The sequence below is a fragment of the Mauremys reevesii genome, linkage group 5 (genome assembly GCF_016161935.1).
Source record: "Mauremys reevesii isolate NIE-2019 linkage group 5, ASM1616193v1, whole genome shotgun sequence".
NCBI lineage: Eukaryota > Metazoa > Chordata > Testudines > Geoemydidae > Mauremys > Mauremys reevesii.
The window spans coordinates 129,218,762-129,234,787 of NC_052627.1; the positions used below are offsets into that span (position 1 = coordinate 129,218,762).

Here is a 16,026-nt window from a genome sequence, read left to right on the forward strand (position 1 = left end):
GATGCAGAGTTGGTATGTGTGTACATGCAGAAATGTCTGTCCTTAATGAAGCCTTCCACAACAAGCATTAAAGCAAGCTAGTGAGCATGGAAAACAACTCTCTGCCATCCCTCTAGTGCTCTGAAATCATAATTACTTCTTTGCAGTCACTCAAGGCTCTATATTGCCACCTTTTCAGGGCAGGACATCTCTCTGTCTAATTACATTTTGAGGTACAATCAAGTGGAGACATTTTAAAGCAATCATGCATCCTTTAAAATACAGTCACACAGAAATAATGAGATGAATTTCCATAACACTTCTATAAAAAAACATTATATAAATGTTATAAGTTAAATATGAAAAAAGTCACACTGCTTAGATAGATCTATTTTCATTATTTTTCCCCAGTAAAACAGTTATTACATTTCTGTAAGTGCTGTTTTAAGTGCTGTCAGAGTCCACCAATGTGTTCCAACAGCAAGAATCTTTCAGAGAGAGAACTTTCCTCCCTGGTATATGCTGGCACGACTCTATAAATTTAACAGGTTAAAACAAAAACATAAGGTGAAACAGAACTCAAATTAAAAAAAGGCAAAACTCAAGCTATGTCTAAAGCCAGTTCCTTTATAACCAAGTGTGGTGCTCTCCTTTGAAGCGTCCTGCTCAGCCTGCTCCCTACTAACCTTAGTTCTTCCCTGTTCAGACTATTCGTGTGCTATTTTATAGGGCTTTCTGATATAGGCTCCCAGCCCCTGATTGACTTAAGTTAAAAGCCCTATATCTCATTACCCAAAATCCTCTCCTTGTCGTAGCTTGGACCACCAGAGATTTGAGTAGGAAATTAGCTCCTGATTTCCATTTTCTTTCATTTTTAATGTAAATTTTAGAATGTGGACCGTAATTCTGCAGCAAGGAGTAGCTTCTCTGGAAAATTTAATGGCTAAGGATCTATGAGATACTACATCCCTGTTGTGAATTTAAAAAAAGATAGAAAGAAAACTGGTATCAGAATGAGGTAAAGCTTCCCCAGATGTTGAAGGTACTCGGTTCTTCATTTCCCTCCATCTCAAAACAATGTCTTGTCATGTTTATTGTTTAAGAGGTAATACTTTGTTCTTAAAACCAAAAAGGAAATATATTATCTGTACAATACATCTTTGAGACTCTATGCAATGTCTATTATTCATTACAGGTGCTTTATATCATCCTGGAATGGGAACTTTAATATCTTTCAGAAGCTATGTTCTCTAAGAGCTGAAAGATAATTAATAAATTTGAAAATGGTCTGAATAAACTAACAATAAAACATTTGCACAGAGTGGCACTTAGTGTACAATATTCCTTAGAGTTTGCACTGCAAATATGAATAACAATTGAACTTACTTCCAAATGTAATAAGCACTTTAAATTGGTTATGAATATTTACTGGAATAATGAGATGCCATTGTTCAGGCTACAGCTCCACTGTTTCCTCACTGAATAAACAGTTGAATTCAAGGCCTCTGTCCTGATTTTCAAAGTCCTCCACTGGACTAGTACTAGCCATCAGAGAGACCACTTCAGAATAAGAGGCAAAGGACTTCTAATGACAGTATCTATAAAACTGTTGGCCAATGTGTGGAGATCTGAGTGCAAAAGAAAGAACTTTCATAGGCTGAGACCAAAACTCACTTTCAGATGAGATATGAACGCCTACAAGCCTCACTGTATTCAGTACTAAATGCAGAATTCATTTATCTGACAAACCTTTCCACGAATGTGTTATTTTAACACACACACTTTAAATAATTTGCTAATTTGCTGCTAGCTGCTGCCTGGATGGGAAAGAAAGGGGAATGATTATTTCTTCTTAAATACATGTGGGGCACCTAGATACTATGATGATGGGCAATCTATACAAACCTAGAAATAATATATTATATAGGCCGATAGATTAGATAAATTCACTAGGGAAGGATTCTTTTCACCACTAATACAAGTTAGGAAGTAATGACACAATTTACTCAGAAAAAATATCTGAGCCTCACAAGGTATTTGGTCTTTAAATCAAAAACCCATGACCTGCTCCTGTTCCAGGACAAATTCTATTGACCCAATTTGGAAGAGGTAGTCTATGTGTTTGAACACAGCCTTATTCTTGGACTGGTTGAGGGAGAGGTGAGAAATCTGGAATGGGGGTCCTTTTGAGTTCTATGGCATAATCCTTGAAATGATGTCTCTCCCTCATTTGTCAAGGGTGGAGGTAAACCCGGAGAAGGAGTCACCTCTGGGTTTATCTTATTGGGCCTGGCTTTCTCCCATCTATTCTTAAAGAATCTGTTGTCTCTCCTACCTTAGCTATATGAATTTCTGTAACACCAAAAGGCTTCCTGGAGTGGAAAGATTATTTAAAATCTCTCTGCTGAACTTTATCATTAACCGAGAAATTTGGGGCCGGAGAGTATTCTGTGCGGCTTTTTCTATTGGTTCCTCAAAAAGTTTCTCTTGAGAAAGGCTTTGCTATCAACCCCCGCTTTATGGAAATATCTGCCTTCCATGTCCATAGCCAAAGATGCCTTCTTCCCACTGTTTTGGATGCCATTGCCGGCAGTGAACCTGAAGGCATTGACCATGGCATCTGAAACTAGAACTAGCAACTAGATAGATTTTCTTTAAGGAAGATCCCAACGCTTTCGGTCTCTCTGCCTTTTTGGGAATCTAAGAAAGCAGGGACTCAACATAAGCAAGTACTATTCTGGGATAACAATCGTTGTTCCTGTGGCTATGGAGCAACCTATGTAGACAGCTGATTCCATCCTTCTGTCAGAGATATCTTTGGGTAAGAAGTCCCCTTCAGCAAGGAGGACAGTGTCCTTGACAAGGTTTGACAAGGCTGCATCCATTTTAGGTAATCCAACCATGAATGTTTTTGACTAGTGGACATTTGAGAATTTTGTTGCTCTTTTGGTCAGACTCTTTGCCTTTCCTGGATATTCCAATTCAGCCTTTGCAACTTCAAGCATGATGACTGGAATGGAAATGTGAGGGTCAGTTTTTCGAGCCTGTTGGAAAATATTTACGGGTATTTTCTCTCTTTTTGACCTCATCTTTGACTCCTTTTTTAAATCCTTTTTGGCTGAAAGCTATGGGACATACCCAAAAAGGCAATTCCCAGATGCCTTGGATTCTGAACATCTGTTTGGAGGAGGAGTGTCTAGATTTAGACAATTTATTTGATTTATGTCTGCTTTTTTATCCCTTTTCCCCCTGCTTGAGCTCCAGGAAGGAGGAGGGGGAAGGGGGTGAGGAGTAGCATCTACATCTATATCTCCTCCTTTGTCCCCTTTCTTCTGCAAGTTGAAGATTGTGAGATGCTGCAGAGAAGGAGACTGTGCAGGAGCTTTTCCTAAAAAGGCCACCCCCTGAGGAGCTAATGCACTCAGTTCCAAAATGGCCTCTGAAACCCTACTACAAAGGAGAGTGGTGGGCAATGGCAGGATATTGATTTTTTTTCCAGTCTGCGGATGGTTCTTGGGATCCCAGAGGGACAAAGAGGATCCCCTAACTGCAGTACCCACTCCTTTGAAGGAAGAGGGGTGTCTCTGGCAACACACATTACCTGGCATTGTGCTTTGGCTGTTGGAGGGGGGACAGGGTCTCGAGGGAATTACCTCATGCCAGTTCTGTTAGCTTCAGCTCCTCAAGCCTACACAGTACACCCACCTGGGGTGTGACACCTGGCAAAGGGTCCTGGTTCATGTCAGTGGTCACAGATTGAACCCTAGAGTCCTGGGTACCTTTTTTCCCCAAACCCTTGTCTTTCTGGGCTATTTGTTCACAGACACCACTGCGCTGTCTGGTTGAGCAAAAGGAACTCTTTTCCCCTTCAGTGCCCTCAGACAAGGCTCTACCCATTCCCTTTCTTTTTTTTGCTTTTCAGCCATTACCAGGGGCTAATTTGGGGGGAGAGCTTAGTAAAGTTCTCTCAACTGCCCGGAGCTCAGTAAAGCAAATTTAAATGGCCCTTAAAAAGTTAGTAGCCCCCAAAATTGGAGAGTTGAGAAAACAGGGCCTAGTGGGGGAAAAGGGGGGAAAAGAAAATATAATCAGGTTATGATCTATAGAAAACCTGACTCTTAGCCTGCTTCACTTTGGAGGAGGAGATAATTTGGGAGGTGCTCTTCAGTAGTAGGAGTTATAGTCCAGCCAATCAAAAAGATCTGACTCTGCCTCCTGTAGTATATATAGGGGACTGAAGAACCCATCACTACTTTATGGACCCACCCCTGAAGTGAGCATGCAAACTGAATTTTGGTGATTAAATAAGTGGACCCCAAAAAGAGTGGATGGTTTGATACAGAAGAGTTTGAGAACTCCCAAGAAGGAGAAACCTAGGAAGCAGCAGGGTCTGACACAGGATCAGGTAACAGCCAGTTAATGCGCTCCGACTCTTTCTCTCCATACCATACTGCTGTTGTTGAGATCTGCAAAGATGCTTAAACTTAAGAAGCATCATTATTATAAATCAGAACTGTAGTTAGTTCCATGGTGTTGGAATATACTCCAAACGTTGATCTGAAATAGAGCAGATCTGATTAACTTTGCTCCTCATCTTTTTTCCCCAAGGCATCTGAAAACAGGGGGGAATTGTAAGGGAAGTGAAATGTTGGAGAAAGAAGGTGGGCTTAGCTTTTAATTTTCTTTAATTTTCTTGTTTTATGTATTACTTTTCCCAAATATGGAACACTCCTGCAGTGGCAGGGAGATGCATCCAATGATTTAATAGCTCTTTCTCCATCCCTCTATTCTATTATACAAAGTTCAGACTCCTGGGTGAGTTTGCGTTGAGTTATACATAATAAATATCACATCAGTCTAAAAATAGTAAATTACAGCTAGACCAGATCATATTTAAAAAAGTCTCCTGCTGAAGTTCTGTGTCTTTGATGTGCTTCTGTGATAATTACACCAAAATCAGAGAGCCATTGGCATAATAATTGCAATGTTAAATTTCACACACCATATAATTTTAATAGCAGTTACTTTCCAATTTCTAATATCTCTGCCAAAATTAGTTTTATTTCTAAAACTATATGCTATTGACTTTAACCAAAGCCACCTTCTCCTTTACATTAACTATAGTATTAAATTAATTTATGGAATTTTTTAGTAACTGATCCTAATTATACATTTATCCATTCAACTGTAAAGCATTCACGAAGATACAGAAAATTGGTTCATGTAATTTTCTGAACAGTTTGACTTTTTTTAAAGTTTCAAATTATTTTTATTAAAAATATTAGAGTATTTTGTAATCATTTAAAATGCTATGCAGTCATTCCTATAGAGTACTATGTGTTGTATTTGGGGAAAAGAACAAATGTCTCATGTGTTAACACTAATTATTACAAATGGTTTATTTAAAAAATATATTGTTGATTCCATGTTTCACCTAATGACAGACAATTTGTAACAAAATGATAAATTTATAGTTGAGAAACATTTGTTTATATCTTTGTTATAACTACGTGTTGATTGGTGGCAATAAGGTATTGAAGATAATGGGAAACAGTATTTTACATAATTCAAATGTGAAGAAAGGGACTCAACTGAATGAGGCATTGAAAAATTGTCTGCATTTCAAAAGGCACACAAAACTTCAAGAACTGATATGTGATGTTTTCACTTTGAGGTGGAGGCAGACATAGTTATTATCTAATAGTATGCATAAAAAAATCTTTTAAACAAAGCAGAATCTTAAAAACAATTTTTGGTAACTGATAGGCTGTACCTCATATGAGGTGTTATTCCACGTATATTGGCTATGTGTAAATCAGAGGAGATTCTAATGCTGCATGATTCAAAAGTCTAGAGATCACATAAAATGGCAACTGGAAAAGAGTTCAAAGAAAGACCAACATTTTCAAACCCAAGACACCTTTAAAAAGGTGCTCAACACCTTTCAAAATCAGTCCATTTATTTGGGGGCCAATCTTTAGGCACCGATATTTTAAGGCATTGGCTTTAGTCCTAGTTATCTCAGAAATCATCATTAGAAATTCTAATTAGTGTACAGTCATTTTGAGTTAGGACTAGAGATTATTTTCTGACCTGTCTGGCAATCTTGTTAAATCTGCTAGGTTAGTCAAGAAGTTCAGACCTGTATGTTTTCTGATATAGAAACATACCTAGAATTATTTTTGTAATAATTCTGTGAGTGTGACATTTGCAAGAAACATGAAAGAGCTCTGTTTCCTTGTTCCCAGAATAGCTGCTTTCAAGAACTCTTGACTTGTTAAACTGAAAGTGTTGGTCATCAGGATGTTTTGCCTCATTCCTGCTGTGTGAAAAAAATCTTACTTCTGCCATTTTCTTTCAGTTATAACGATCTTACATTTGAATAGTCCTTTTTAACAAGTAGGATCCCAAAGAACTGCACAAACAACAAACTACAATAGTTTCTAATGAAATGCATACCAGTAAGGGTGTTGACTAACCCCTGCGGCGCCTCCTGCTGGTCTTCCTCAGGAATTAGCTCATTTTCCAACCAGGAGTGCCCTCTGCAGGCCGGTGATCTGCCTTACCTCACTCTGGCCCACATGTCCCTCCCAGGACCTGGTGCCCCTTCATTGGGTTTCTGCCCCCCCTCGGTCTCAGGGTCTTTCCCTCCCAGGGGAACCCCCACCCACTATCCCCACTTCACCTCAGTGTTAGGCTACTGCCAGTCCCCATCTAACCCCTGCTCACTGGGGCGGACTGCAGAGTACGCCACTCATTATAGGCAAAGGGAGTTTTGCACCTGCTGCCTTTGCCTACCCATGGGCTGCCCCTGCAACCCAGTACCTAATAGGCCTTACCAGGCCTGCAGCCTGGGGCTTTCCTAGGCCGGAGCTCCCACCTCTTCTGGCCCTTCCCCAGCCCTGCTCCAATCTAGGTTCCTTACTTAGCACCTTGCAGCCAGGCCCTTCTCCCTCTACAGGCAGAGGGAGACTGAGTGGGCTCCTGGCTCACTGCCTCTTATAGGTGCCAGCTGGGCCTGATTGGGGCTTGGCCACAGCTGAGCCTATCTTCCCTAATCAGCCCAGGCTTCTTGCCCCAGCCACAGCCCTCTCCTGGGCTGTTTTCCACCCCGAAGGGCAGGAGCGGATATCCACCCTGCTACAATCCTGATCCCAGCTGTTTAACTGCAAACAACAGGATACAGCAATTTAGGACTGGAAACGAAGAATATTGTATCCAGTTGAAACCGCAAGGGAAGTTTTTAGATAGGAACTACCCAATATGAAATTTAGCCAGGAAATCCATGCACAGTGCTCTTGCAAAACATACCATGAGCTTTTTCTTTCAGCAATTTATTATGTCACCTAGTTAAACATGTCAGTTCATGCTTCACCACAGCTGGATTGGTCCATGTGTCAACTGTATTAAAAGTAGCACATGGACTTCTCTTGCTCATATAGTAATAAACCCATCATGTTTTGCAGACCCACAATCCACCCCATTCTTATGACAGACAAAGTCTGAACATAATCTGAATATCTGTAGTGCAGAGGTAGGCAACCTATGGCACGTGTGCCGAAGGCAGCACGCGAGCTGATTTTCAGTGGCACTCACATTGCCTGGGTCCTGGCCACTGGTCTGGGAGCTCTGCATTTTAATTTAATTTTAAATTAAATTTCTTAAACATTTTAAAACCTTGTTTACTTTACATACAACAATAGTTTAGTTATATATTATAGACTTATAGAAAGAGACCTTCTTAAAATGTATGACTGGCATGTGAAACCTTAAATTAGAGTGAATAAATGAAGACTCGGCACACCATTGCTAAAAGGTTGCCGACCCCTGCTGTAGTGTTTCACAGAGTACTGTTTAAGACCTTTATCTTTTGTTACACTATTTCTGTGGCTTTACACACACACACCATGTTTTTAAAAAGAGGCATGTGAGCAATTTGAAAATGTGGTCATATGCCATAAATCTAGTGAGTGTGGGGAGGGGAAGGATTCATCTCAGGTGCCTTTAACTTCATGAATCACAAGTTTACAAATCAAATTAGTGGTAAACTAATATAAGGCACTGATAAACTGAGTAAGGTGCTCAGATATGATAATGAATATGCTATCTATGCTTAGATTAGATCTGCTACATGGATCACCCTAAGTCAGGCACACATGGACTAAGAAAAGCAAAACTGAATAAATGTCAAAGCACCAAAGGGATATCGCCACATGACCATATATTGAGATGGAACAAGAGTGCTGAGGTCAGCATGGAAATTCTGGATCATAGTTCAGTGCACCAAGAACAAACAGGTGCTGGACTAAGGGGAGACCAAAACAAACAGGTAAATCTTTCCCTTGCCACCATCAAGATGGAACAGACTGCCAGGGAGAGGTATGGATCAGCTGAAAAAGGCCCGATTTGCACTCTACACTGCTACTGCTACTCTCAGGATTAAAATTATTTAAGAGCTACTGATTATGGTATTTCCAAATTGTCCTATATGAGCGAGACCCAAGTCTCATTGGAACACTGAGAACTGGGCACCTAACTCTTTTAGGCGCCTTTAAAAATCATAGCTGAAGTTCTGGTAATCATGTGCTAAGACCCAAGAAAGAAGATCCTGGCAGATGGTATCTTTAGATAATAGGATTTACAGATGAGAAAACTGACAAGAGCTTTATTATGCTGCCAGTGAAGAGGACAGCTTTAATCAAAGTCAAAAAATGTGAAAAGTTTGTCATGGAAATTCACTACCAACCTCTTGCTTTCCCCCGCTAACTAAGTATTGGAGATTGAAATACTTTACTGTCACAATTAAGGGGGATTGCATCTGTATTTTCCGCTCCATCGTCCCTCAAGGACATCCACTCTAGGCTTCTGCTTCCTTAGCTGTCACCTCTCTTGGATAGAGACCAGTGTGTCTCTCCCTTATGACCGAGGATTTTCCAGTCTGCACAGTTCCCTGCCTACACTATAATATCCCCAATAAGCCAGACTGCCTAGATAGGCCAGTGGCTGTGCTTTGCTTTCTCTCTGGAGGCGCTGAACAGCTGAAATTGCCAGCAGTCATAAGTTATCACACAGCTCTTTATAAGTAAGCACAGTTATTCTTAAGGTGTAAGTATAATAGAGAAAACATTAAAAACAATAAAAGAACCAACATTCATGCTAATAAGTTTACCACAGATCATCCCCCAACTCCAATCTCAGGCTCTGGTAGGAGTCATTCCTTCAAACCCAACAAAGGTGTTTTTTGTTTTGTTTTTTTCCTGTTGATTACAAAGTTCATAAATAGCCTTAGCTCAGAACTAGCATCCCCATTAATAGGTTACTCTTTCCTTTATTCTGCTTAGGCCTTTGATGTTGAAAGTCTGGAACGGGTAATCAGCAGATAATGGTCCTCTCCTCAGAGGGTAGCATCCAAAGGTTGTTTTTTTAAATAACCATAGCTGGGAAAATTGCATTCACCTTTCCCTAGAGATTCTCCAAGCAAACCATTTGGCACTGTTTCTCCCAAAAATCCATTCTTGTCTGCCACATTTTTCAACATAGAGTTTTGAAGTTCATGACACTTTCAAGGGTTCACATCATTTCTCCGCCATAGAGAGGTTACATACAACCCCAGCCCACAATAATACATAGCCGCTGCATTTAATACAATGGACTCCAAAAATACTTAAACTTAATTCAATAAGGTTTTTCAAGGATATTGCAGGAAATTGCCACAACTGTCACACCTGCTGTGTATTTTACCTTTAAAATTCTTATCTGAGATACAAGATTACTTTTGAATTTCCAAAGCCTTACTAAAGTTATTATTTATTTGAAAGCAGGTGTCCTATAACAACAATGCAAACTATTGTAATGGTTATAAAATGAAATTTCTTAAATTTCTTTCCCACATGCTTCTGTGAAAGATGCTTATTAGATGAGTAGCTTGCATATTGTTGGTATATCCTGAAGTTACCATTCTATAAAATATGCAAGGTCTCCTTAACATCAATTTAACCATCAGCTACATAGTGAAGATCACATTTTAATATTGCTTATATTTTTGTGATAAGATTATGCTAATCTTTGTGTTACACATTTAAAAACCAAAGAATTCGACATCATTGCATTATTTGGTTGATAATTATTAAATTGTTCACCACACAAAATATTGATTATATATATGCTATACATACTTTTTCTTTAAGCCACTACTAAGAGCTTAACAGAGTTGCAAACTATTTTCCCTGTAATTTTCATTATAGGAAAAAAAAGCTCATCCTCTCCACAGTTATATAAAGAATAACTTGAAGCAAAGTCAGCCTCATGGTTTTGCATCAGCACTGGTCATTTAGGACACTGAACAATCTCTGAGTTTCCTATTTCCTGAGTCAGTGGAGCTCAGGCAAAGCGATGAGATGATGTGGTAAATTACCTAAGAGAGAATGTTCAGTAGAGTTGGACATTTTTCAGTTTATTCACTGAAAAAATCAGTTCCAGCCTTTGCAAAACTATTCGTGAATTCGACACAAATTCTCCAAACAGTTTTGTCCTACCCCACACTCACATTTTTCCGAGTACATTCACAAGGGGACTTTGGCGGCCTTCTCAAAATGCACTGGGGGGATGGGATCAGTGGTGGTGTCACCTCCCTCATATTTTAAATTCAGAGGTTAGGACATGCATCCAGAATAGACATTAAAGTAGAGGGACTTGAACGTGGCAGTACCAGCATCCAGATAAGTGCCCTAACCACCAGCCTATGGAATCACGATCGTTCTCACTCTTTATCTATTACATTTTTTTATACAGAGGAACAGCTTCAACAGGAGAGACTGAAAAAGATTAGCCCCAGAATACTTCACATCCCACTCACACCTCAACATAGGGGATTTGAACGTAGGTCCCCTACATCCCCAGTGAGTGCCCTAATCACTGGGGTAAATGTTATAAGAGGTCTGGGCACCACCTCTGCCTTCCCTCTCCCCATTTTGTGACTCTAGCCAGAGCTGGCTCCAGGCACCAGCTGAGCAAGCTCGTGCTTGGGGCGGCAGATTCTAAGGGGCGGCATTCCATCCAATCTTAGGGGAGCACAGCTGTCTTTTTATTTATTTGTTTGTTTGTTTTGCTTTGCCTCTGGGTCTGGCCATCCTGTGCCCTGGATTTTTTTTTTGTTTTGTTTTTGTTTGTTTGTTTGTTTTTGCTTGGGGTGGCAAAAAAGTCAGAGCTGGCCCTGACTCTAGCCCTTTAAAATGTCCAGAAGCAAAATGTTTCATGCCAAACAAAATATTTTGTTCAACCAGCTCCATCAACTTTTTAAGCATTTATTGGTTTCAGTTTAATCTCAACTAATTTTTTCCCCTGAACAACCAATAAATAAATAAAAAAAAATCAGTTATAGACCCAGCTGTAATGTTCAGCTAAACACATGGCTACTATTGAATAAATAATTAGTTATTTGTACAAATATTGAAGATATAATGCAATGTACACCATATAAGTAGTTTTAATCACATGGTCATCATACAGGAAGCTAGAGGCATATTTCTCTTGGAAGAAATCCAGCAATTATACAATTATAAGACTGGAAGGGACCTTGAGAGGTCATCTAGTCCAGTCCCCTGCACTCAAGGCACGACTAAGTATTATCTGCTATCCCTGACAGGTGTTTGTCTAACCTGCTCTTAAAAATCTCCAATGACGGAGATACCACAACCTCCCTAGGCAATTTATTCCAGTGCTTAATTACCCTCACAGTTAGGAAGTTTTCCCTAATGTCCAACCTAAACCACTCTTGCTGCAATTTAAGTCCATTGATTCTTGTCCTATCCTCAGAGGCCAAGGAAAACATTTTTTCTCCCTCCTCCTTGTAACAACCTTTTCATGGAATCATAGAATAATAGAAGATTAGGGTTGGAAGAGACCTCAGGAGGTCATCTAGTCCAACCCCCTGCTCAAAGTAGGACCAACCCCAACTAAATCATCCCAGCCAGGGCTTTGTCAAGTCGGGTCTTAAAACCTCTAAGGATAGAAATTCCACCACCTCCCTTTTATGTACTGTAATCCTGTCCTCCCTCAATATTCTTTTCTCCAGACCGAACAAACCCATTTTTTTCAATCTTCCCTCATAGATGATATTTTCTAGACTTGTAATCATTTTTGTTGCTTTTCTCTGGACTTTCTCCAATTTGTTCACATCTTTCTTGAAATGTGACACCCAGAACTGGACACAATACTCCAGTTGAGGCCTAATCAGTATGGAGTAGAATGGAAGAATTACTTCTCGTGTTTTGATTACAACTCCTGCTAATATATCCCAGAATGATGTTCACTTTTCCTGCAACAGCGTTACACTGTTGATTCATATTTAGCTTGTGATCCAGTATCACCTCCCAGTTTCCTGTCAGCAGTACTCCTTCCAAGACAGCCATTTCCTATTTTGTATGTGTGCAACTGATTGTTCTTTCCTAAGTGGAGTACTTTACATTTGTGCTTATTGAATTTCATCCTATTTACCATTTCTCCAGTTTGTCCAGATCATTTTGAATTTTAATCCTATCCTCCAAAGCACTTGCAACCCCTCCCAGCTTGGTATCGTCCGCAAAACTTTATAAGTGTACTCTCTGTGCCATTATCTAAATCACTGATGAAGATATTGAACAGAACTGGACCCGGAACTGATCCCTGCAGGACCCACTTGATATACCCTTCCAGCTTGACTATGAACTACTGTGTGGGAACAGTTTTCCAAAAAGTTATGCACCCACCTTCTATTATCTCCATCTAGGTTGTATTTTCCTAGTTTGTTTATGAGAAGGTCATGTGAGACAGTATCAGAAGCTAAAGTGAAGATATATCACATCTTCTGCTTCCCCCCATTCCACAAAGCTTGGTATCCTGTCAAAGAAAGCTATTAGGTTGCTTTGATATGATTTGTTCTTCACAAATCCATGCTGACTGTTACTTATCACCTTATTATCTTTTAGGTGTTTGCAAATTGATTGGTTAATTATTTGGTTCATTACCTTGCTGGGTACTGAAGTTAAGCTGACTGCTCTGTAATTCCCTGATTGTCCTTATTCCCCTTTTTATAGATTGGAACTATCTTTGCCCTCTTCCAGTCCTCTGGAATCTCATTCATCTTCCACGACTTTTGGAAGGTAATCACTAAGGGCAGGTCTTCACTACCAGATCGGCGGGTAGTGATCCATCTATCGGGGATCGATTTATCATGTCTCGTGTAGATGCAGATAAATCGATTCCCAACAATGATCCCCCTCGACTCTGGAACTCCAGCTTGCGAGAGGCGGAAGCAGAGTTGACAGGGGAGCGGCAGTGGTCGACTTGCCACCGTCCTCATGGCCAGGTAAGTCAACCTAAGAGACACCAACTTCAGCTACATTATTCGCACAGCTGAAGTTGTGTATCTTAGGTCGACACCGCCCCCCCTCTCAGTGTAGACCAGGGCTAAGGGTTCAGATATCTCCTCAATCAGCTCCTTGAGTATTCTAGGATGTATTTCATCAGCTCCTGGTGACTTGCAGACATTTAACTTGTCTAAATCATTTTTAACTTGTTCTTTCCCTATGTTAGCCTCTGATCCTACCTTCTTTTTTACTGGCATTCACTATGTTATACGTCCAATTGCTACTAACCTTTTTGGTGAAAACTGAAACAAAAAAGTCACTTAACACTTCTGCCATTTCCACATTTTCTATTATTGTTTCCCCCCCTTTCATTGAGTAACAAGCCAACCCTGTCCTTGGTCTTCCTCCTGGTTCTAGTGTATATGTAGACTATTTTCTTGTTACCTTTTATGTCTCTAGCTAGTTTAATCTTGTTTTGTGCCTTGGTCTTTTTAATTTTGTCGATACTTGTGTTGTTTGTTTATATCCATCCTTTGTCATTTGACCTAGTTTCTATTTTTTGTAGGACTCTTTTTTGAGTTTCAGATTATTGAAGAGCTCCTGGTTAAACCAGGGTGATCTCTTGCCATACTTCCTATTTTTCTTACACAGTGGGATAGTTTGCTCTTGTGCCCCTATTAATATCTCTTTGAAAAAGTGCCAACTCTCTAGAACTGTTTCCCCCCTTAGACTTGCTTCCCATGGGACCTTACCTACCTACTCCCTGCGTTAGCTGAAGTCTGCCTTCTTGAAATCCATTATCTTTATTGTGTATATACCATTCTATACCAATATTCCAGACGTGTATTATCCCACCAAGTCTCTTTGATGCCAACTATGTCATAGCTGTGCTTATTAACTAGCATTTCTATTTTTTCCTGCTAATACCCAATACTTCTTGCATCAGTATACAGACATCTAAGATACTGATTTGATTTCTCCCCTATGTTCTCTCATGTAGCAATTATAAGTTCAGAGTTACGACAGATTCACTGTACATACCTTGTTTGCGTACATCCTCTACAGCAACAACCAATTCCTCCTTGAGGTCATGGCTCTCTTTAGCAATCTGTTCTCCTTTTTCCAAAAAGTTTTGGGTAGCTTGTTCTACTGAAGCAGCCAACACATGTGCCTTCTTAGATCGCCCTTTCTTTTTACCAGATGGCCCTTTGTTGCTTGTGTTAACAAGGGTTGTCACCTTTGGGGAGGGAAAAAAAAGGTTTTTTAAAAAGTTTGCACAGCACTTTAATTAGTTGCCCTAATTAGTATTCAATTAGCTGTCCCATATGGAAGGTCATGTGATCTGTATGTGCTTTTTTTAAAAAAAATTCTCAATAAAAATAGCCCAACCTTCAGACATGCCAAGCATGCACAGATTTGACTGGCTTTCATGGGAGCTAAAAGTGCTCAGCATCTAAATTCATAAATTCCAAGGCTAAAAGGGACCATTGGGATCATCTAACCTGACCTCCTGTAGAACACAGGCCAGAGAACTTGCCCTGAATAATTCCTAGAGCAGATCTTTTTAGAAAAAAAAAGTCCAAACTTGATTTAAAAGTTGCCATTGATGGAGAATCCACCACAACTCTTTGGAAAATCGCTCTAATGTTTAATTACCCTGTTAAAAAAAATATGCCTTATTTCCAGTCTCAATTTGCCTAGCTTCAACTTCCAGACGTTGGATCATTGGATACCTTTCTCTGCTAGACTGAAACACTCATTATCAAATATTTGTTCCCCATGTACTTATAGTCTGTGATCAAGCCCCATTTAACCTTCTTTTTGTTAAGCTAAATAGATTGAACGCTTGGAGTCTATTATTATAAGGCAGGTTTTCTAATCCTTTAATCATTCTCATGGCTCTTCTTTGAACCTTCTCCAATTTATCAACATTGTTCTTAAATTGTTGACACCAGAACTGGACATAATGCTCTAACAGCAGTTGCACCAGTGCCAAATATAGAGGTGAAATAACCTCTCTTTTCCTATCCAAGATTCCCGTTTATGCCTCCAAGGATCGTATTAGTCCTATTGGCCACAGTGTTGCACTGAGTGCTCATGTTCAGTGGATTAGCCATCATAACCCACAAATCTTTTTCAGAGTCACTGCTTCTTAGGATAGAGTCCTCCTTTAACTTGTAAATATGGCATACGTTCTTTACTCCTAGGTGTATACATTTACATTTACAACCCGGCCACTTATTTTAATTTCTTTAATATGGATTTGATTTAGGTGCCTAATATGAGGCTCCCAAGTTTGAAAATGTGGTCCCAAATGCCCAGAAAATTATACTGATAATAAGGAACAGAGATTTTTTACTGCTTATTTCTTGATCCATATCCAGCCCAGGTTGGGAGAGCCAAATTTTAGTAACACTCAAACATTTGAAGAGATAGTGTTAAGAAGCAAAATCCAGAAAGAAACAGTATTAAAGTAATGCCACAATCGAGCAATTAAATATAACACAAAAATTGGCAGCAGTCGAAAAAGCAACACTTTTCTGGGATGACAAGTGGCATTACTTGTATTGTGGTGGTGTCTAAACTTTGGCCACTTTCCAGACACAAAGGAAGATGCAGCCCCTGCTGAAAAGACTATGCAAGCTAAAAAGCATTATTAGTTTTATTACTTCAGTGTACACATACTAAGGTAGGACAGTAG

The 16,026-nt window shown here is 39.7% G+C and overlaps 1 protein-coding gene across 10 annotated transcripts in view; it reads right to left on the reverse strand.

The window, feature by feature from the left end:
- CTNNA2 (catenin alpha 2) overlaps nucleotides 1–16,026 on the reverse strand; it is a 750,149-nt gene that overhangs the window by 582,859 nt on the left and 151,264 nt on the right. For all 10 annotated transcript variants that reach the window (XM_039539873.1, XM_039539874.1, XM_039539878.1 and 7 more), the window contains one exon: nucleotides 14,367–14,562. In XM_039539873.1, coding sequence (XP_039395807.1) covers nucleotides 14,367–14,562 — 196 coding nt within the window. The remainder of the gene's footprint in view (nucleotides 1–14,366; nucleotides 14,563–16,026) is intronic.